Source organism: Passer montanus, unplaced genomic scaffold (genome assembly GCF_014805655.1).
Source record: "Passer montanus isolate IOZ18808 unplaced genomic scaffold, ASM1480565v1 scaffold15, whole genome shotgun sequence".
NCBI lineage: Eukaryota > Metazoa > Chordata > Aves > Passeriformes > Passeridae > Passer > Passer montanus.
In genome coordinates, this window is record NW_024362051.1 from 1,271,995 (window position 1) to 1,286,425 (window position 14,431).

The 14,431-nt window shown below is 41.7% G+C and overlaps 1 protein-coding gene across 2 annotated transcripts in view; it reads right to left on the minus strand.

Moving 5' to 3' along the window:
- TENM2 (teneurin transmembrane protein 2) overlaps nucleotides 1-14,431 on the minus strand; it is a 616,650-nt gene that overhangs the window by 45,829 nt on the left and 556,390 nt on the right. For both annotated transcript variants that reach the window (XM_039701625.1, XM_039701624.1), the window contains one exon: nucleotides 8,053-8,199. In XM_039701625.1, the coding sequence (XP_039557559.1) occupies nucleotides 8,053-8,199 (147 nt within the window). The remainder of the gene's footprint in view (nucleotides 1-8,052; nucleotides 8,200-14,431) is intronic.

Here is a 14,431-nt window from a genome sequence, read left to right on the forward strand (position 1 = left end):
TGTTATCCTCCAAATTTCCTCAGGTATGCTGAATTATTTATATGGTTAATTCAATGACAAACCATCACCACTTGCCTCACAAAAATACTGCTGCTTTTCATGGCACACACAGCTGAGTTTGAAGTGGGCAGTGGCCTCTCTGATACTTTGCATGCTAAAGGGAGGAGACTGGAGAGGGAGCTAAGATGGTGCTGAACCTCCTCCAACAATCTGAGACCAACTCAAGTCCTGACTTGGCCTTAACTGAGATGAAAGAAATAGGAAATTTTGATCTGATTTAAACTGGCAGCACAGGATTAGCTCTCCATTGCTGTTCATGGTTTTTCTGAATTCCCAGATCTTTTCAGAAATGAAGCAAGTGACATGGTATCCCTCTTGAAGAGTTCCCTTGGCTAATGGATCCACACATTTCTCAACTTTCTGTGAACTTTTTTCCACAAGCTTTTTGTCAGACCAGACTTCACAGCATAGAGAAAACTTCAAAGCAATACTTGAAAATAGATTAACCTATTCATGCATGTCATATTTATCACTGCCTTATTATTGTGTTCCTCTTGACCATCATTAGAAGGACTAAAAAAGCTCTCAGGAGGAACAGTGATATATTTTACCACATTACTGTTCTAATGTGTTTAGAACCTCTCAGCATCACTGTTCCAGTGTCACTGAATATATTTCTCACCGTGTCCAGGTTACTGGATTGCAGAGCTAGAAAGGTGCTGCACCTTTCTGCAGAAAGTTGATGCTTGAGCTATTGGGGTTTTTAAATCCCAATGAGTAAATTATCTACAGTTTGCACACTTCTTCCAGTACCTGCAGGTTGTGCTTCTGGTTCAATTCACGATGCACATCAGAATGAGTGAATTTGACCTGACATCCAACTTGCTCAGCCAATCCTTTCTGTACCCAGCAAGGGAAATTCTGCTTCCAACCCAAAACTCCTGAGCCCACGCTCAGCAGAGGGCATCCTTACACTTCACTAGCTGCAGGAGCTGGGGACTTTCAGAGCCTAATTCCTGGAAATTTTTCTTTTTCCAATAAACATTTCAGACTGATGATTAAAATGGAGGTGGGGAGGGGGGAACAGCAGCTACTACAAACCCTGAGGGCAAAAGGGTCTTTGATCACTCTAAGGGCAAATTAGTTAATTTATCATGAACCGATTTTAATTATGTGCAGTATTAATATACCCAAGGTGAAAGAATTAGAGATGCTCTATCAGATTATCAAAAGAGTAGGCCTTCTCTGCCAACACAGAAATATATTAATTGAGCTCTAAAACTGCATGCAAAACTGCTTCCACACGCAGGCTATGCCACAGCCCAGTATATCTTATTACCAGGAAGTTTATCCAATATTTAACCCAATTTTCCACACTTTTGTAGCTTGATCTAATTACTGTTATTTATATTGGCATGTATCATTCAAAATAATTCCTCAGAAGTTCCTGGTGCTCACAAGAAAGGGAACGCTTCCATTCCTGCTCCAGCCCTGTAAAGACTCTCTGTAAACTACCAGAATATTCATTACAACACTGGCTTTTGTATCTAACTGTGAGCACGACAAAATATTTTTGTAACCTGAACTGCTGGATTGTAAACCCTAAATTGTGGTAAAGTAGAAGGAACCTGGAGATTGGTTGTGCCTTTGAATATCCAAAACCCTTCCCAATGAGGTTTTAAAGTACCCTGGAGGATGACAGCGATGAAGCACCCACCCCATCCCTGGCCCACTCAGGATCCCTGTGCTCCTGGAGCTCTGGCAGGCAGGAAAAGCCTCATTCCTGGGAGCAGCAGCTGCAGGAACCCACTGCAGGTGTAGCTCCAGCCCAGGAGTCCCTGTGGATAATCAATGCTCCAACTCCAAACCACTCCTTGCTCAGAGCCAGGCTGACTCAAAGGGCTGCAAGCTGAGAACAACCTTAAAAAGCAACGTTTGCCCAGCTCCAGTGCACATGGACACCTAGAGGGATGCTGGTGCCTTTTCAAACCATGGAATTTGCAGGCTCTGAGCTCCTTGCTTTCCCTTCTCCCCAGTTGTGAGTTAGTGCAGACCACATCCCGAGAGGGACAGGGAGGGATAAGCTGGCTAATGCGTGTGAGGGCGATTAGAGGCTGACATGGAGCTGTAACACAATCACACACAAGCACACTCATTAGCTCTTGTCAAAATCTGAGTGCCTACTTTTGATACAGATTTTATACCCGAGCCCACGTGACTCACTCTGGCCCCCATCCACTACAGAATTTCAGCTCCTGATTGCATTTAATGTTCCACAACTGACTATTGTACAGGGAAAGGTATTTTCTGTGCCAAGAGTATTCTGGGTATTTATATTGAGAACTTCATAAAATCTTTTGTCTGTGCTGAATTAGAGACCCCTGCTGAGGCAATGCTTGTTGAGGCAAGCTAAATTACATGATTTGCTTTTGTGCTGTGAAATACTTGTATTATCTTAAATGTCACGAGCCTGATGCAGTATCAAGTCACAGGATTTGTAATTTTCTAAAAGCAATTTTTTTCTAAATGTTTATTGCAGGAAGACACTTCTCTTTTCTTTCTATTTTCCTTCTGTCTAATTTCAGAGATGAGTTTTCTAAGATAACTCAAATAAACAGCCTTTCAATCAGTCAAGTGCACTGTCCTGACAGTGAACTTCACTAGAAATGCATTTTTCTTGTGAATTGAAGAGATTTCATACTGGAGCAGATAGTTGCCTTTCTCTAATTCATTATCTTTAATGTATTGTGCCAAACAGAATTACCACCAACTGTACTTCCTGGTGGGGTTAAAGATATGGAGTAACAAACTGAAGGGCAAAATTTGCCTTCTGAGAGATGCACATCTCTCTTTGGAAAGCCAAGCGGAAAAGAAATTAAAATGTATTTTAAAAAGAATGTGCCACTTTGCATAACAAATAAGAAATTCCTCATTTCTATTTGGCTTAGTATTCTATACTGCTATGGGTTGCTTCCTTTCCTTCTCCTACCAATTTTAGTCCAGATAATTACATTGTGAGGAGAAATGTGATCTGGGAAGTGATAGAAGCAGTGATTGCGTTTAAGCTTTTTTAAAAATTTATTTCTTTTTAACCTGCCTGCACCTGCCCTCTCCATCCTGATCAAATATGAAACAGACAAATTTAGCAGAACTTTGCTTATTTGCTGTTTGTCTTTCTCTGACATAATTTAACTTTCTTGCCAATAGAGCTACAAAAATGAGTAAATTTGAACCGATGCAAAAGGTGGGAGAAGAGAGAAAGAAGGAAAAGGAAAGCCTAGAAAGAGCAGCTCCAGTGGGCAATATGGGCTCATGCCAAGGTTGTCTCTGCAGAGGACAGGATTCTTAAATCTCTTTCCCAAATTATCCCAAGACACTCAGGACAAAGATTCCTAAATGTGATGGATATGAACTGCATCCAACAGATAGTGAAACTATACTTTAGGAAAGACATCTGAGTTTTGCTGTGTATCTCATTGTCTCATGCAGCTGGAAGCACTGCAAACCCTAAGGTGAAATGTAGTTAAACAGAAGTAACTTAAGGAGACTAAAAACATTTTTCTATTTAGGAACAAGCAAATTATTATAAAATAGTTATTGCAAAATGATGGGTATAAACAGCCACAGTAGTGATTTCCTTGTACAACATGCAAAAAGAAATAGGAATGTAAAAAGTAGCATATTCTCTCCCATTCCTCAAAATATCATCAGTAATTCCTTAATTTCCTAAAATAAAGCCACGGTGAATTAAATGGGTTATACGCGTCTATTAGGGGGATTATATATTGTAATCACAATTACAGGTCTTAAAATAAAGCTATTTCTAATCCCTCCAAAAGATGCTTAATAATGATTAGATTACTGAGGGACTGATTAAAGGAAGATATTAGCTTTAGAAGCAGCCACAGTGAGCAAATTATGTAATCCAAATATGGTTTGGAAAATAGAAGCACTTTCCAATTTAGAGACATGTTAAAAGTGAGTCCATACCAGAATCCCCTTACTTTTCAGTTAGGCTTTGTCCTTACAGAGAAATAAAAACAAACCAAACCAAAACAAAACAAACACAAAGAAAAAACCCAGCAAAAAACCCCCAAAAAGATAAATAAGAGACTTTCAAGTTTTTTCAGCAAAGTAGCCTGTGCTCCATAGTAACCCTAAATCTTTTCATTATGAATCATAGAACCACAGCCTGGTTTGGGTTGGGAGGGACCTTAAAGCTCATCCAGTGCCAGCCCTGCCATGGGCAGGGACACCTTCCACTATTCCAGGTTGCTCCAAGCCCCTCCAACCTGGCCTTGGGCAATTCCAGACCTAGTTAAGCCCATATCTTGATTTGACATGTGATGGTAAGGACACAAGCAGGTGAATTTCCCAGTGCTACCTCAGATCATTCACCCTGAACAGCCCTAAGAGGAGAAAGCAGCTTTGGAGACTCTCTCCTCTCGCTGCTCTGGAATCACATTTTATTTATGCCAGTAATTCACACTGACATCTCATTTAAAATGAAGATTTGTAAGTCTAAAAGAGAGGAGGACTCATCTGCCTCTTCTAGGAATAAACCAACAAAAGGACATTAATCTAAAATGGAAAGAAAATATTAAGTATAATCTTTCATTTTTCTCTTTTTGAACTATGGTACGGAGTTTGCATTGTGGCAGATAATAAGACAAAGCAGGACAAATGGGAAACCCTCTGGAGTCAGTGGCAATGCTCTCCTTGACATCCATAAAATGAAGACTTGGCCCTAGGCATTTGAATCTGATTGTGAGATACAATTGCAATAAGAATGGCTGAACAGGGATAAAGCTCCAAAATATGTTAAATCTGCTGCCACAGAAGACAGGAAATGATAGTTCCCTTTCAGTGACATGCTGAAGGAATTGCATTTTAACAATATGCAGAGATGGACAGAAAGGAAGGAGGCTGTCCAGAAAAGACCTCATTTAGGAGAAAGGAATAAAATATTTTTAGCTACCCTACTGCCTTCCAAAAGAACAGCTTGTGTGTTCTGTACTACCCCAGAACTACTTGCTTATGTTAACAGAGCAATGTTGGTAATGGAGCAGCAAATGACTTCAACACTTTGCTGCAAATAAACTCAGCTGAGTTTCAAATGAAAAGAGTGACTGGGAGAAGAGGCAATTTCTTTAACTTCCACTAAACTTGTATTTTATGTGAAACTTGGCATTCTGGTAACTAGCTGGGCCTTTACTATTGATTCCCATAGTAGACTTTTCAGCTTTGTCTAATGAGAAAACTTAATTTTATCTGTTCCTTTATATAGAGTCACAATTACATAAAGGTGCAGCTTGAAGCACAGAACACATGCAGCCCTTCCAGCCTCTCCATTCCTGCAAACTCCCCTAAGAACACAGAGCTCAGAGCACAGATTCCTGGCCAGGTGTGCAGTGAACCAGACATGTACAGAACAGTGCATCCCAGGCAAAGGCAGGACTGCATTCTGATATGTTAATCATTAAATGATTAAAATTATATTTGTGTTTGAGTTTTGTTGTAGTTCTTGTGAATTTGACAAACCGGTGGTCAGGACAATGCCTCTGTCCTCACAGCTCACATGGGACAGAACCCCAGGACACCTCAGAGAAATCTGATCCCCAAAATATAATTAAACAAACTGCAGCAGCACAAATCACCAAGGCATGGGAGAGACTGAGAGCACTGCAGTGGCACAGCCTGGGGGGAGCAGTGTGCAGGAAACAGCGTGGCTCAAAGTGCCTCTGGTTTTTCAGCAACCCCTGAAAAGCTTGAGGAGAAACAGCAGCTGAACAGGTGTTGAGCTCCCTTATATAAACATTCTATGGAAATTAATAAGGATGAGACTATTAAGAGCAGGAATGATCATTGAATTAAAGTGCTAAGCAAAGGTTCAGAAGACAAGAGTCTAATTTCCACCTTTATAAAAAAAACAAACATGTGAAAACATGGGAGTCAAAGGGACTTCTCAGGTTGAGAAGTCTCTTGGATCAAGCTTAAATTTTGAAACTATTTACACTCACAAGAACCCGTGAGCAGCAACCTCTCTAGTCTCTGGAAAAAAATTACTTAAAATGCAAACACTGAGAACATCTGGAGAGTTCTCCCATAAGCCTTTCCAGCCCTCAGCTAGACCAACTAATTTTCTTTCAGGTGCTTTACTATAGTAAACCAAAATCCATGCAACTCTCATGATAATGGAATATACAATTCTGCATTAATTATTAATTCATAATATTTTGTATCTGTTGTATGGCAATTCTCTCTGTATTCTTTGCCTCTGATGAGCTCCTGTTTACCTTGAATAAGTTTTACAGTTCTACAGTTTTTCATCAGGATGAGCAGCTGAATAGTGTCACTGGTAATTTTTTCCCCTGCTTGCCTGTCTGTCTTACAAGTGCAAAATAAGGTCCTGGATAGATAAATGAACCTCTTATTCCAATTTTTCTAATAACATTTCCAACCTTTTTCCTTTCTTTGAGGAGATTCTAATAATACATCCATTTTCAAATTTCCCTTTATAATCTTCAAAGCATGTAAAACTACAAACCTAAGCATTTCACCTTTTAGTTTCCTACACTGAATATTAACACAAATTTAGTGGATTTTGTTGTATATTTAAAAGCCAATTAATGTACTCTTGCAGTTACATTCTGCTCTTCAAAATTCAGTAACAGCTATAAAGCAAGTTCTAGTTCTCTGAAACTGAAATAGCTTTAGAACTTCTAAAATAGTTTTGTAAGCACTGAGCATGTGAAACTAAGGAACTAACAGAGGATTTACAAATTAAAACAAGTTGATGATATTCAGGTGTGGTTAATATCATGTAATCAAAACCAAATACACCTGTTCCTCAGTTTGGGACTTACTTAAATTAAAGCACTCAGCCTAATGACAATTTTACCCTTGATACAGCCCAATGTTGCTTTGCAGTTTTAGGAAACACATTTATAAAATATTTATTAATCAGCAAACAGCGGATGTTTTCTTTAGATTAATTATTGGCCAAAGGAAAAGGAAGGAGTCTGAAGGAAAAAAAGTTGTGTCTGATGCTTGGTTTAAAGCAGAGAGCAGAAGCACATGAAAAAGAATCTACGTGACTTATTAAAGACATTATTTTGAAAGGAATAAGAAAGTTCCTTTAAATGAAGGAGCAAATGAACCAATCTGGTTATAAAGCACAACATCTCAGAACTACTTTGAGGCCACCATGGAAGGCCAAACAAAACCCGAAAAACATCTTTGAAGGGAAACACAGGACACATCCTATACTTAATATGGAAACACAGGACACATCCTCTATTTAATATTTAAACACAGGACACATCCTATACTTAATATGGAAACACAGGACACATCCTCTATTTAATATTTAAACACAGGACACATCTTATATTTAATATTTAAACACAGGACACATCCTATATTTAATAGCGATATGCCTGACACAGGGCAGGGAAAACAGAGCAAGAATGTCAGCCCTACATGCTCGTTGAGCAAACCCCACCCAGCCCTGCAGAGCATGGCATGTGGACTGTGCAGGGTGACAGCAAGGGACAGCCAGGCAGGAGCTGTGCACATCAAGGGACAGCCTGGCAGGGGCTATGGGACAGCAAGGGACAGTGTGGCAGGGTCTGTGCACATCAAGGGACAGCCAGGCAGGAGCTGTGCACATCAAGGGACAGCCTGGCAGGGGCTGTGCACATCAAGGGACAGCCTGGCAGGAGCTGTGCACATCAAGGGACAGCCTGGCAGGGGCTGTGCACATCAAGGGACAGTGTGGCAGGGGCTGTGCACATCAAGGGACAGCCTGGCAGGGGCTGTGCACGGGAAGGACAGGACCAGGCCAGCTCGGTGGCTGCTCCGAGGGGCACGGGGAGCTCCGTGCCGGTGTCCCCGATCCCGCAGCAATCTCCGCCCGGGCTGGGCTGGCACCGAGCCGGGGTGGCTGCGGGTCCCGCACGGCCGCAGCTCGCTGTGCCCTGCCGGAGAGCAGTGTGACACCGGCCAGCAGCGCCAGCCCTTGTGCCGGACAGCGGCTCCCGGTTTGCTCACCTCCCTCGTTATCCTTGCTGTCGGCACAGGCGGTTTCCATGGCGACGCTGCATCCCGGCCCCCTCCAGCCGCTCTGGCAGACGCACTGCCAGCTGTTCTGGCCCAGCGTGCACCTCCCGTTGCCATTGCACAGGTCCGGGCAGCCATCTGGGAGGACAAACGGACAAGGTGAGCCCCGGGCACCCCCTCCCCGCTGCGCTCAGGCCGTGTCACTGTGCAGACAAAAAGGCTCGGTCCTTCCCCTTCCTCGGTGAAGGAAGGGGACACCCTGCAGAAATGGGGAGCTAGCTCAGGAGCCCTACCTGCGGCAACACCTGTTTTCAGAACCCTCTGAAGGTCCAGACCTTGAGCTGATAGAAATGACAGTCTGCTGACAGATCTGTCTCATTTTTCCCTCTGAATGTGTGTACACATGAGGGAGAACATCTTCAACAAGCTCATCATGCTCAGAGGACTTTTTGTACCAAGTGTTGCATCATTCTCCAGAACGTGTCTAAACAGAAAGTGTAAATAAATACTTTTATTTATTTAAATAAATTAAGTAATATTTTCCTTCGTTGATGGTAATTTTAGAATACCTACTTATTTAACACTAAATTTACTTATATTTTGGTGTCACATCTTACACTTTCTGAAAAACATATTAGAAGAGATATACCCTCAAAGATGACTGTTTTGAATTGACTACGAATATGACATGACTTATTGTATAGCAAGAGCCAAATTGGGAACAAAAATATTAATTAGTTAAACTGCTTACATGTTCTAACAAATGTCCATAGGTGATAGAATACCTCAACTCCTTTCTCCTGTAAGTAAATGAGTCTCAGGAGACACTACTGTGTCTTACTGAATATTCATTATGAAAAAAGGTAAGAAAACCAAACTGCAGCCTTGGTAAATACAACCAGATCCATCAACACCCAATCCACACAAGCAAAGGTATTTGTCTGTGGAGTGACAGATTTGAGGGCTGCAGCTAACCTCTCCCAGCACCTCTTTGAGCAGGAGGAAGGCTGTGCTGCCTGACAATATATGTGTGCTTTCACAAAGCTGTTCAGAAAGCCACAGCTCTGAGTTTATCTCCTCCTGCTCCTCCCAGCTGCCTTGGCTGTAGGCAGGTGAAGTCAGAGAGCAGTTTCTCTGACCCCAGACTCATTCTCACAATGCTGCAGGAGCTTCACATACAACAAAGTGAAACCCCTGGAACTCACACAGCTGGTATCACAAGAGGTCAAAGACTATTCAGTTGACATTACAAGAAAGCTGTCAGCAGACAGAAACAAGTCCTACAATTTTTATTTCAGCGATGTTGTGTATTTTTAAAAAATGCCTCTTTCACTTAAATTTAAGGTTATTTTTCCACTACATACCTTAGCTTAAAAAAAAAATCAGTTACTTTTGCAGCACAGGTAATAGATTTTCAAGATGCTTAGTTTATCTCTTCCACTTGTCAGGTTGTTTGAATGACCAAAATGATAATGTTTGAGGGGAGGCAGCACGGTGTAGGACAAATTATTTGTTTTAAATGAAAACCAAATAGTAATTGTGAATATACCCATGTGGTTGGTTTTCTACTGAGGCACCGACAAGAATTAAATCACTGAAGCAGTTTGCCTTGCAGCGTCTGAGCAAAATGAAAACACGAACAGTAGGGAGCTAGCAAAATCCCTGAAAAGTTTTAAGTGCAGCTGGGGATTAATGGACATGACTTTGCGTTTAGAGAAGAGAGGGAAGGCAGCATCACTGCCACAGACATGGTGTTGCTAGGAAACACGATGCTACCTCCACAGAGCTTATTTAACTGCAGCCTTCCAAAGACAGACCTGGTGTTTGAGTAGCATAAATATCAGAAGGAAGGGAAGGAACAGCAGTACACTACAATAAGATCAGAGTGCTTGTACAATAATGTCTTCCTTAAAAGATCTATTAAGTTAATGATGAATTAGCTTTGAAACAGCTTTAAGTAATGGACAACTAATTAAGTATTTTGCACAGTTATGTCTCTGTACATGCCTATATGGACTTCTGGTTTTGCCTGTCTGCAAGAAAGTATCTATACAGCATTCTAGTCTGTCAGGCCAACCAGAAAACAGAGCTCCATTATGATGTGGTAATAACAGTTTTCTTCTAAAAAAGGCTTGTATTTAGGAATTGCACTGACTATCTCTTTTTAAATTTTCCTACCCGTGCATGTGAGCAGTGATTATTACTGATGAACATCTTCTGCACACACAGGATTTCCACATATCTCATGGGCTTGGTGGTCATCAAGGGATTTGCAGAGTGGACAAGGTGACAAAGTGCCTGCCTGAGGAGCCTTCAGAGCCAAGGCTCAGTGGCACAGCTGGACAGATGTGCCCTTTGCTGGGCAGGCTCACTGCAGGCAGCACACCCAGCTCTTGGTGCTTTGGCAGAGCCTGCCTGCATTCTGCAGCCACACTCAGCATGTGCTGCCTCCTGGCTGGCTGGGGAATTCTCCCAGAGCCAGGCAGCCACAGTCACACAGGGAAGGGCTATCAGCATCTCATCTCAAGAAGCAATCCAGCGTGGGATGAAGCTCTCAGTCACCGCACAGCAAAGGGCCCTTGGTGCTAAGCAGGCAGGTTGCTATTCCTGGTGTGTAAAGAAATTCTCCTCATCTTTTCCATTACAGAATGCTTAATGGAAAATGTCAAGAAGCAAGGTTAAAAAAGAAGAAAGTGCTTGTTTAAAGTGCTAGATTGACAACCTATTTATTCACAGAACAGGCAGAGTACAGGCAACAGCAGTTCGAGTGTCTCACACTTTTCTAGCTGCTGCTTTTTGCTGCTGAAGGTGCAACACTAATGCAGCCTCCCTCCTCTCTATCTCCAGCTTGACTGTGGAATTGGAAGCTGAGAACTTTACTACAAATACATATGAATTCACAATTAAAACAGCAAGAAAGATTTCAGAAAGATTTCCTAGTGTTGCATCAGGAATCTGCAATGAGCATATGAGAGAAAACAAAAACCATAATATGGACTGTGCTTCATTCAAAAATGGAGGGTGCTGGATATATTTACAAGAGAATACTCCCAGCTTTCATCTGGAAAAATTATTCTGAAATTGAATTGTAAGGTGATTAGTTAATTTTTTAACTCAACAGATTAATTTCCAGTATCTAAGCAGCACACCAAGAATTCTAATCCAATTTTTGATAAATTCTGCACAGATTTCCTTTTTACACTGGTATTTCCACATACAAGAACACATGTCCAGCTTCCCATGCATATATAGATTCTCCATTGCATAAACTACTTTAAACTCCAAAACAAACATTTTAAGTAAACTAAACCATAAAGTCTGCCCAACCAAATTGTGCCTTCAGTCAGAATCATCAGAACTTCCACTTATGGTGGGGCAAATATTTCTGCAAAAAAGGAAGGGAAAGGGCAGCCAGGGAAAGAGAAGTTAGAGAAACCTTTCTCTTTACAAGTTTCCAAACTCTGATGGAAGAGGTAGCCTCTTAGTATAATGAAAAGGAAAAAAAGAATAGGAGAGATGAAGGGAAAAAAATCTAAGAGATTAGAGAATCTTAGAGAAAAGCATTATGCTTTTAGCCTCTGCTCAGTTTCTACATGGAAAACTAGAAGTAAATCAAGAGCATGTGTCTTTTGAGTCCTTCTCATCCTCTGCCATCAGCCATTTATTCTCCAAACAGCATCTCCCAGCAGAGTGGGCTCCCAGCAGCTCTCCCATTTAGTGCACATGTGCACAGCTACATCTGGAATATGATATCTCGTGTTTATCTTTCCACATGACCTCGTTTCACACACCCTGATCCAAAGCCTGCTGGCAGTCACTGGAGCCTTTCCAGTGACTTCAGCTGGGGCTGGATCAGGCAGTCCTGTGGGTGAAGAAGCCCTACAGTGAAGAGTATGTTCTACACACAGTGTTCCCTCACTCACAGGATGCACACAAGTTTCAAGGGGAACATTTACATTTCAATTCTCATCTTCTCATTAAAGCTGTTAACTACAGAACTGGAGCAAATAAAAGTAGTCTGGGATATGACGGTACCAAAAGAATTTAGAGAAATGACATAAAAGCAGTAATGACAATAGCCTGTTTAATTTGGATTTTAGAGGATAATCACTGTTTCCATATTTTCTGTTCATTCCTTCGGTGAGCTGCTGGTATGCCTACAGCTATCTAGCAAATAATAAATGAGGTACATAGAATGAGGTACCTAGCAACATTGAAAATAAAATCATGCTTTTTATTTGCTATTGTTATTTTTTAATCCTTCAATTCCAAAGCCTTCAGGGCTTAGTTAAAGCCAAAGAAAGGGCATACAAATAAAAATGACACAGTGTTATGTTAGGCACAGGCACAAGTCATTTTCTACAGAGTAATACTTCAACTGAAATAAACTCAAACCCCAAACACGGAGCGAAACACATGTCAAGGAACCAGAGTGCTGGTTGAGTGAGGGGTGAGGCCCCTGTGAGTGAGTTTTGACAGTTCCAGAACAGGCTGGAGCCATGCAGAGGCACCAGCCCAGGGCTCTGAGGCAGGGCAGTGACACTGATTGACAAATTGCTGAGAATGAAGCCAGGCTCTCAGTGCAGCACAGAGCCCAGTGCCACTGCCACAGCAGAGCTGCTGCTTCCAGAGAGGCTCAGAGACAGCAGGGGCTTCTCCCTGGCACTCAAGTGTTTGTCACCAGCATGCTCTGACTGGCTGCCTTGATGCTTCTTATTTTTTTTAGAGAAAACATTTTGTTTAAAACTACTCAACACCCTAAATATTCCTTTAAGCTACACATCAAACAAAGAAATAAAGAATAAATATCTACTTGTAGATGTGCTGTGCAGATGGACACGTGCCTGAGTTAGAACTACAGACTGGCCCAGCTACAATTGTATTTATTGAACTGGCTGAAAAAAATAAGAAAGGCTAAAAAGTATCTTTAAAGAGCCCTGAAATCCTCCACTCCAATACCTCCTCTGCAGACAAACAATTAGGAATTTTAAGTAAGATTTCTTAAATTGCCTGGGATATACATTTCATAACATCTATCCTGCAAATCCAGTCTTCTACACATAAGGGCAGAAACTCAGGGAACATCCAACTCTCCCAAGAAAAGAGAGAAAGAAGTAAAGATCACACAAAAGGGAACTGCTGGTATGAAAAAGTAAGTCTCAAGTAAAGTCACTTGCATCTTGCTGAAGGAAAAAAAGAAAAAAAAAGGATACAGAGAAACACACACACAAACAAAAAGAGAGGGAAACTCATGTTGCAGTAGAGGACACAAACATTTGAGACTGAAGAAAACCCCCGGGGTGCAAGAGCTTCACACCTTGTTAACAAGGGATTGCTCCCAGAACTTTACAAGTTACCCAACTGCATGTTCAGTGACTCAAGCAAAAGGGCTCCTGTGACTCAGGGGGAGACACCGTCGAGGTCTCCCTCTTGTTTAGAGTTCTCTGTCACCAGCTTTTGGTGTGACCCCTCCAAGGGCAGGGAAAGGAAGGGAACAGCTTGTGCTACACTGTCCTGAGACTTGAGGAAACCAAACAGAAGCCAATCAAATGCCCATGTCTGCTCAGAATGTTGAGCACACACACAGAGCTTCAGCTGAGCCCAGAATTTGGGCTGCTTACACACAGACAGTTTCCAGAAGGAAGGGAGACTGCCTTATGGGAAGGTCAGGCATCAGACTGAGGAGGCTCTGAATGCTGCAGTCCCAGGGCTCTGTGGCAGCCAGGCAGGGCTCTCTCTGCACCCCAGAATTGTTAATGTGAGCACAGAGACACCTCTGCTCCTGCACAGAGCCCAGCACCAGGGCTTTGCCAGGATCAGGGGATGAGTTCAACTGAGCACCAGCATGAGCAAAGAAGTTATGTGAAATGTGAGTTAAGAAACTGCTGCAGCCCAAAAGCTGGAGCTGAGCCACACAGCTCCTTCCAGAGGCCAAGCAGGTTATTTGCTGAAATTTTGAGCAGAAGCTAAAATTTGACCCTACCAGCATATTTGAGTTACACAGTGTATTCTTTTCAAACAAGACTCATATCCAACACCTATTCATATACCCAATAAAAAGATATATAAAAGATGCAGTAAAAATTTGTATTTAAGATAGCTGGGTCTTTCAAATTAATCTTACTGTAACAAAATCCATTTAGAATATAATTCCAGGTGAAATTGCATTCATAAAACTACTACCAAAACCATAATCTTTTATTGTATTAATGTTTCTGATATCACATACAAGCACTGGCATCATCCTTCATAATATGTAATATCCTTTCTGAGAAAGAAGCCTTCTCAAGCTGAATTTATCTCTAAAATAACGTCTATTTAAAAAGTTTTGTGGCAGCATGATGATAAAGCGACCTATCAGACAGGATGT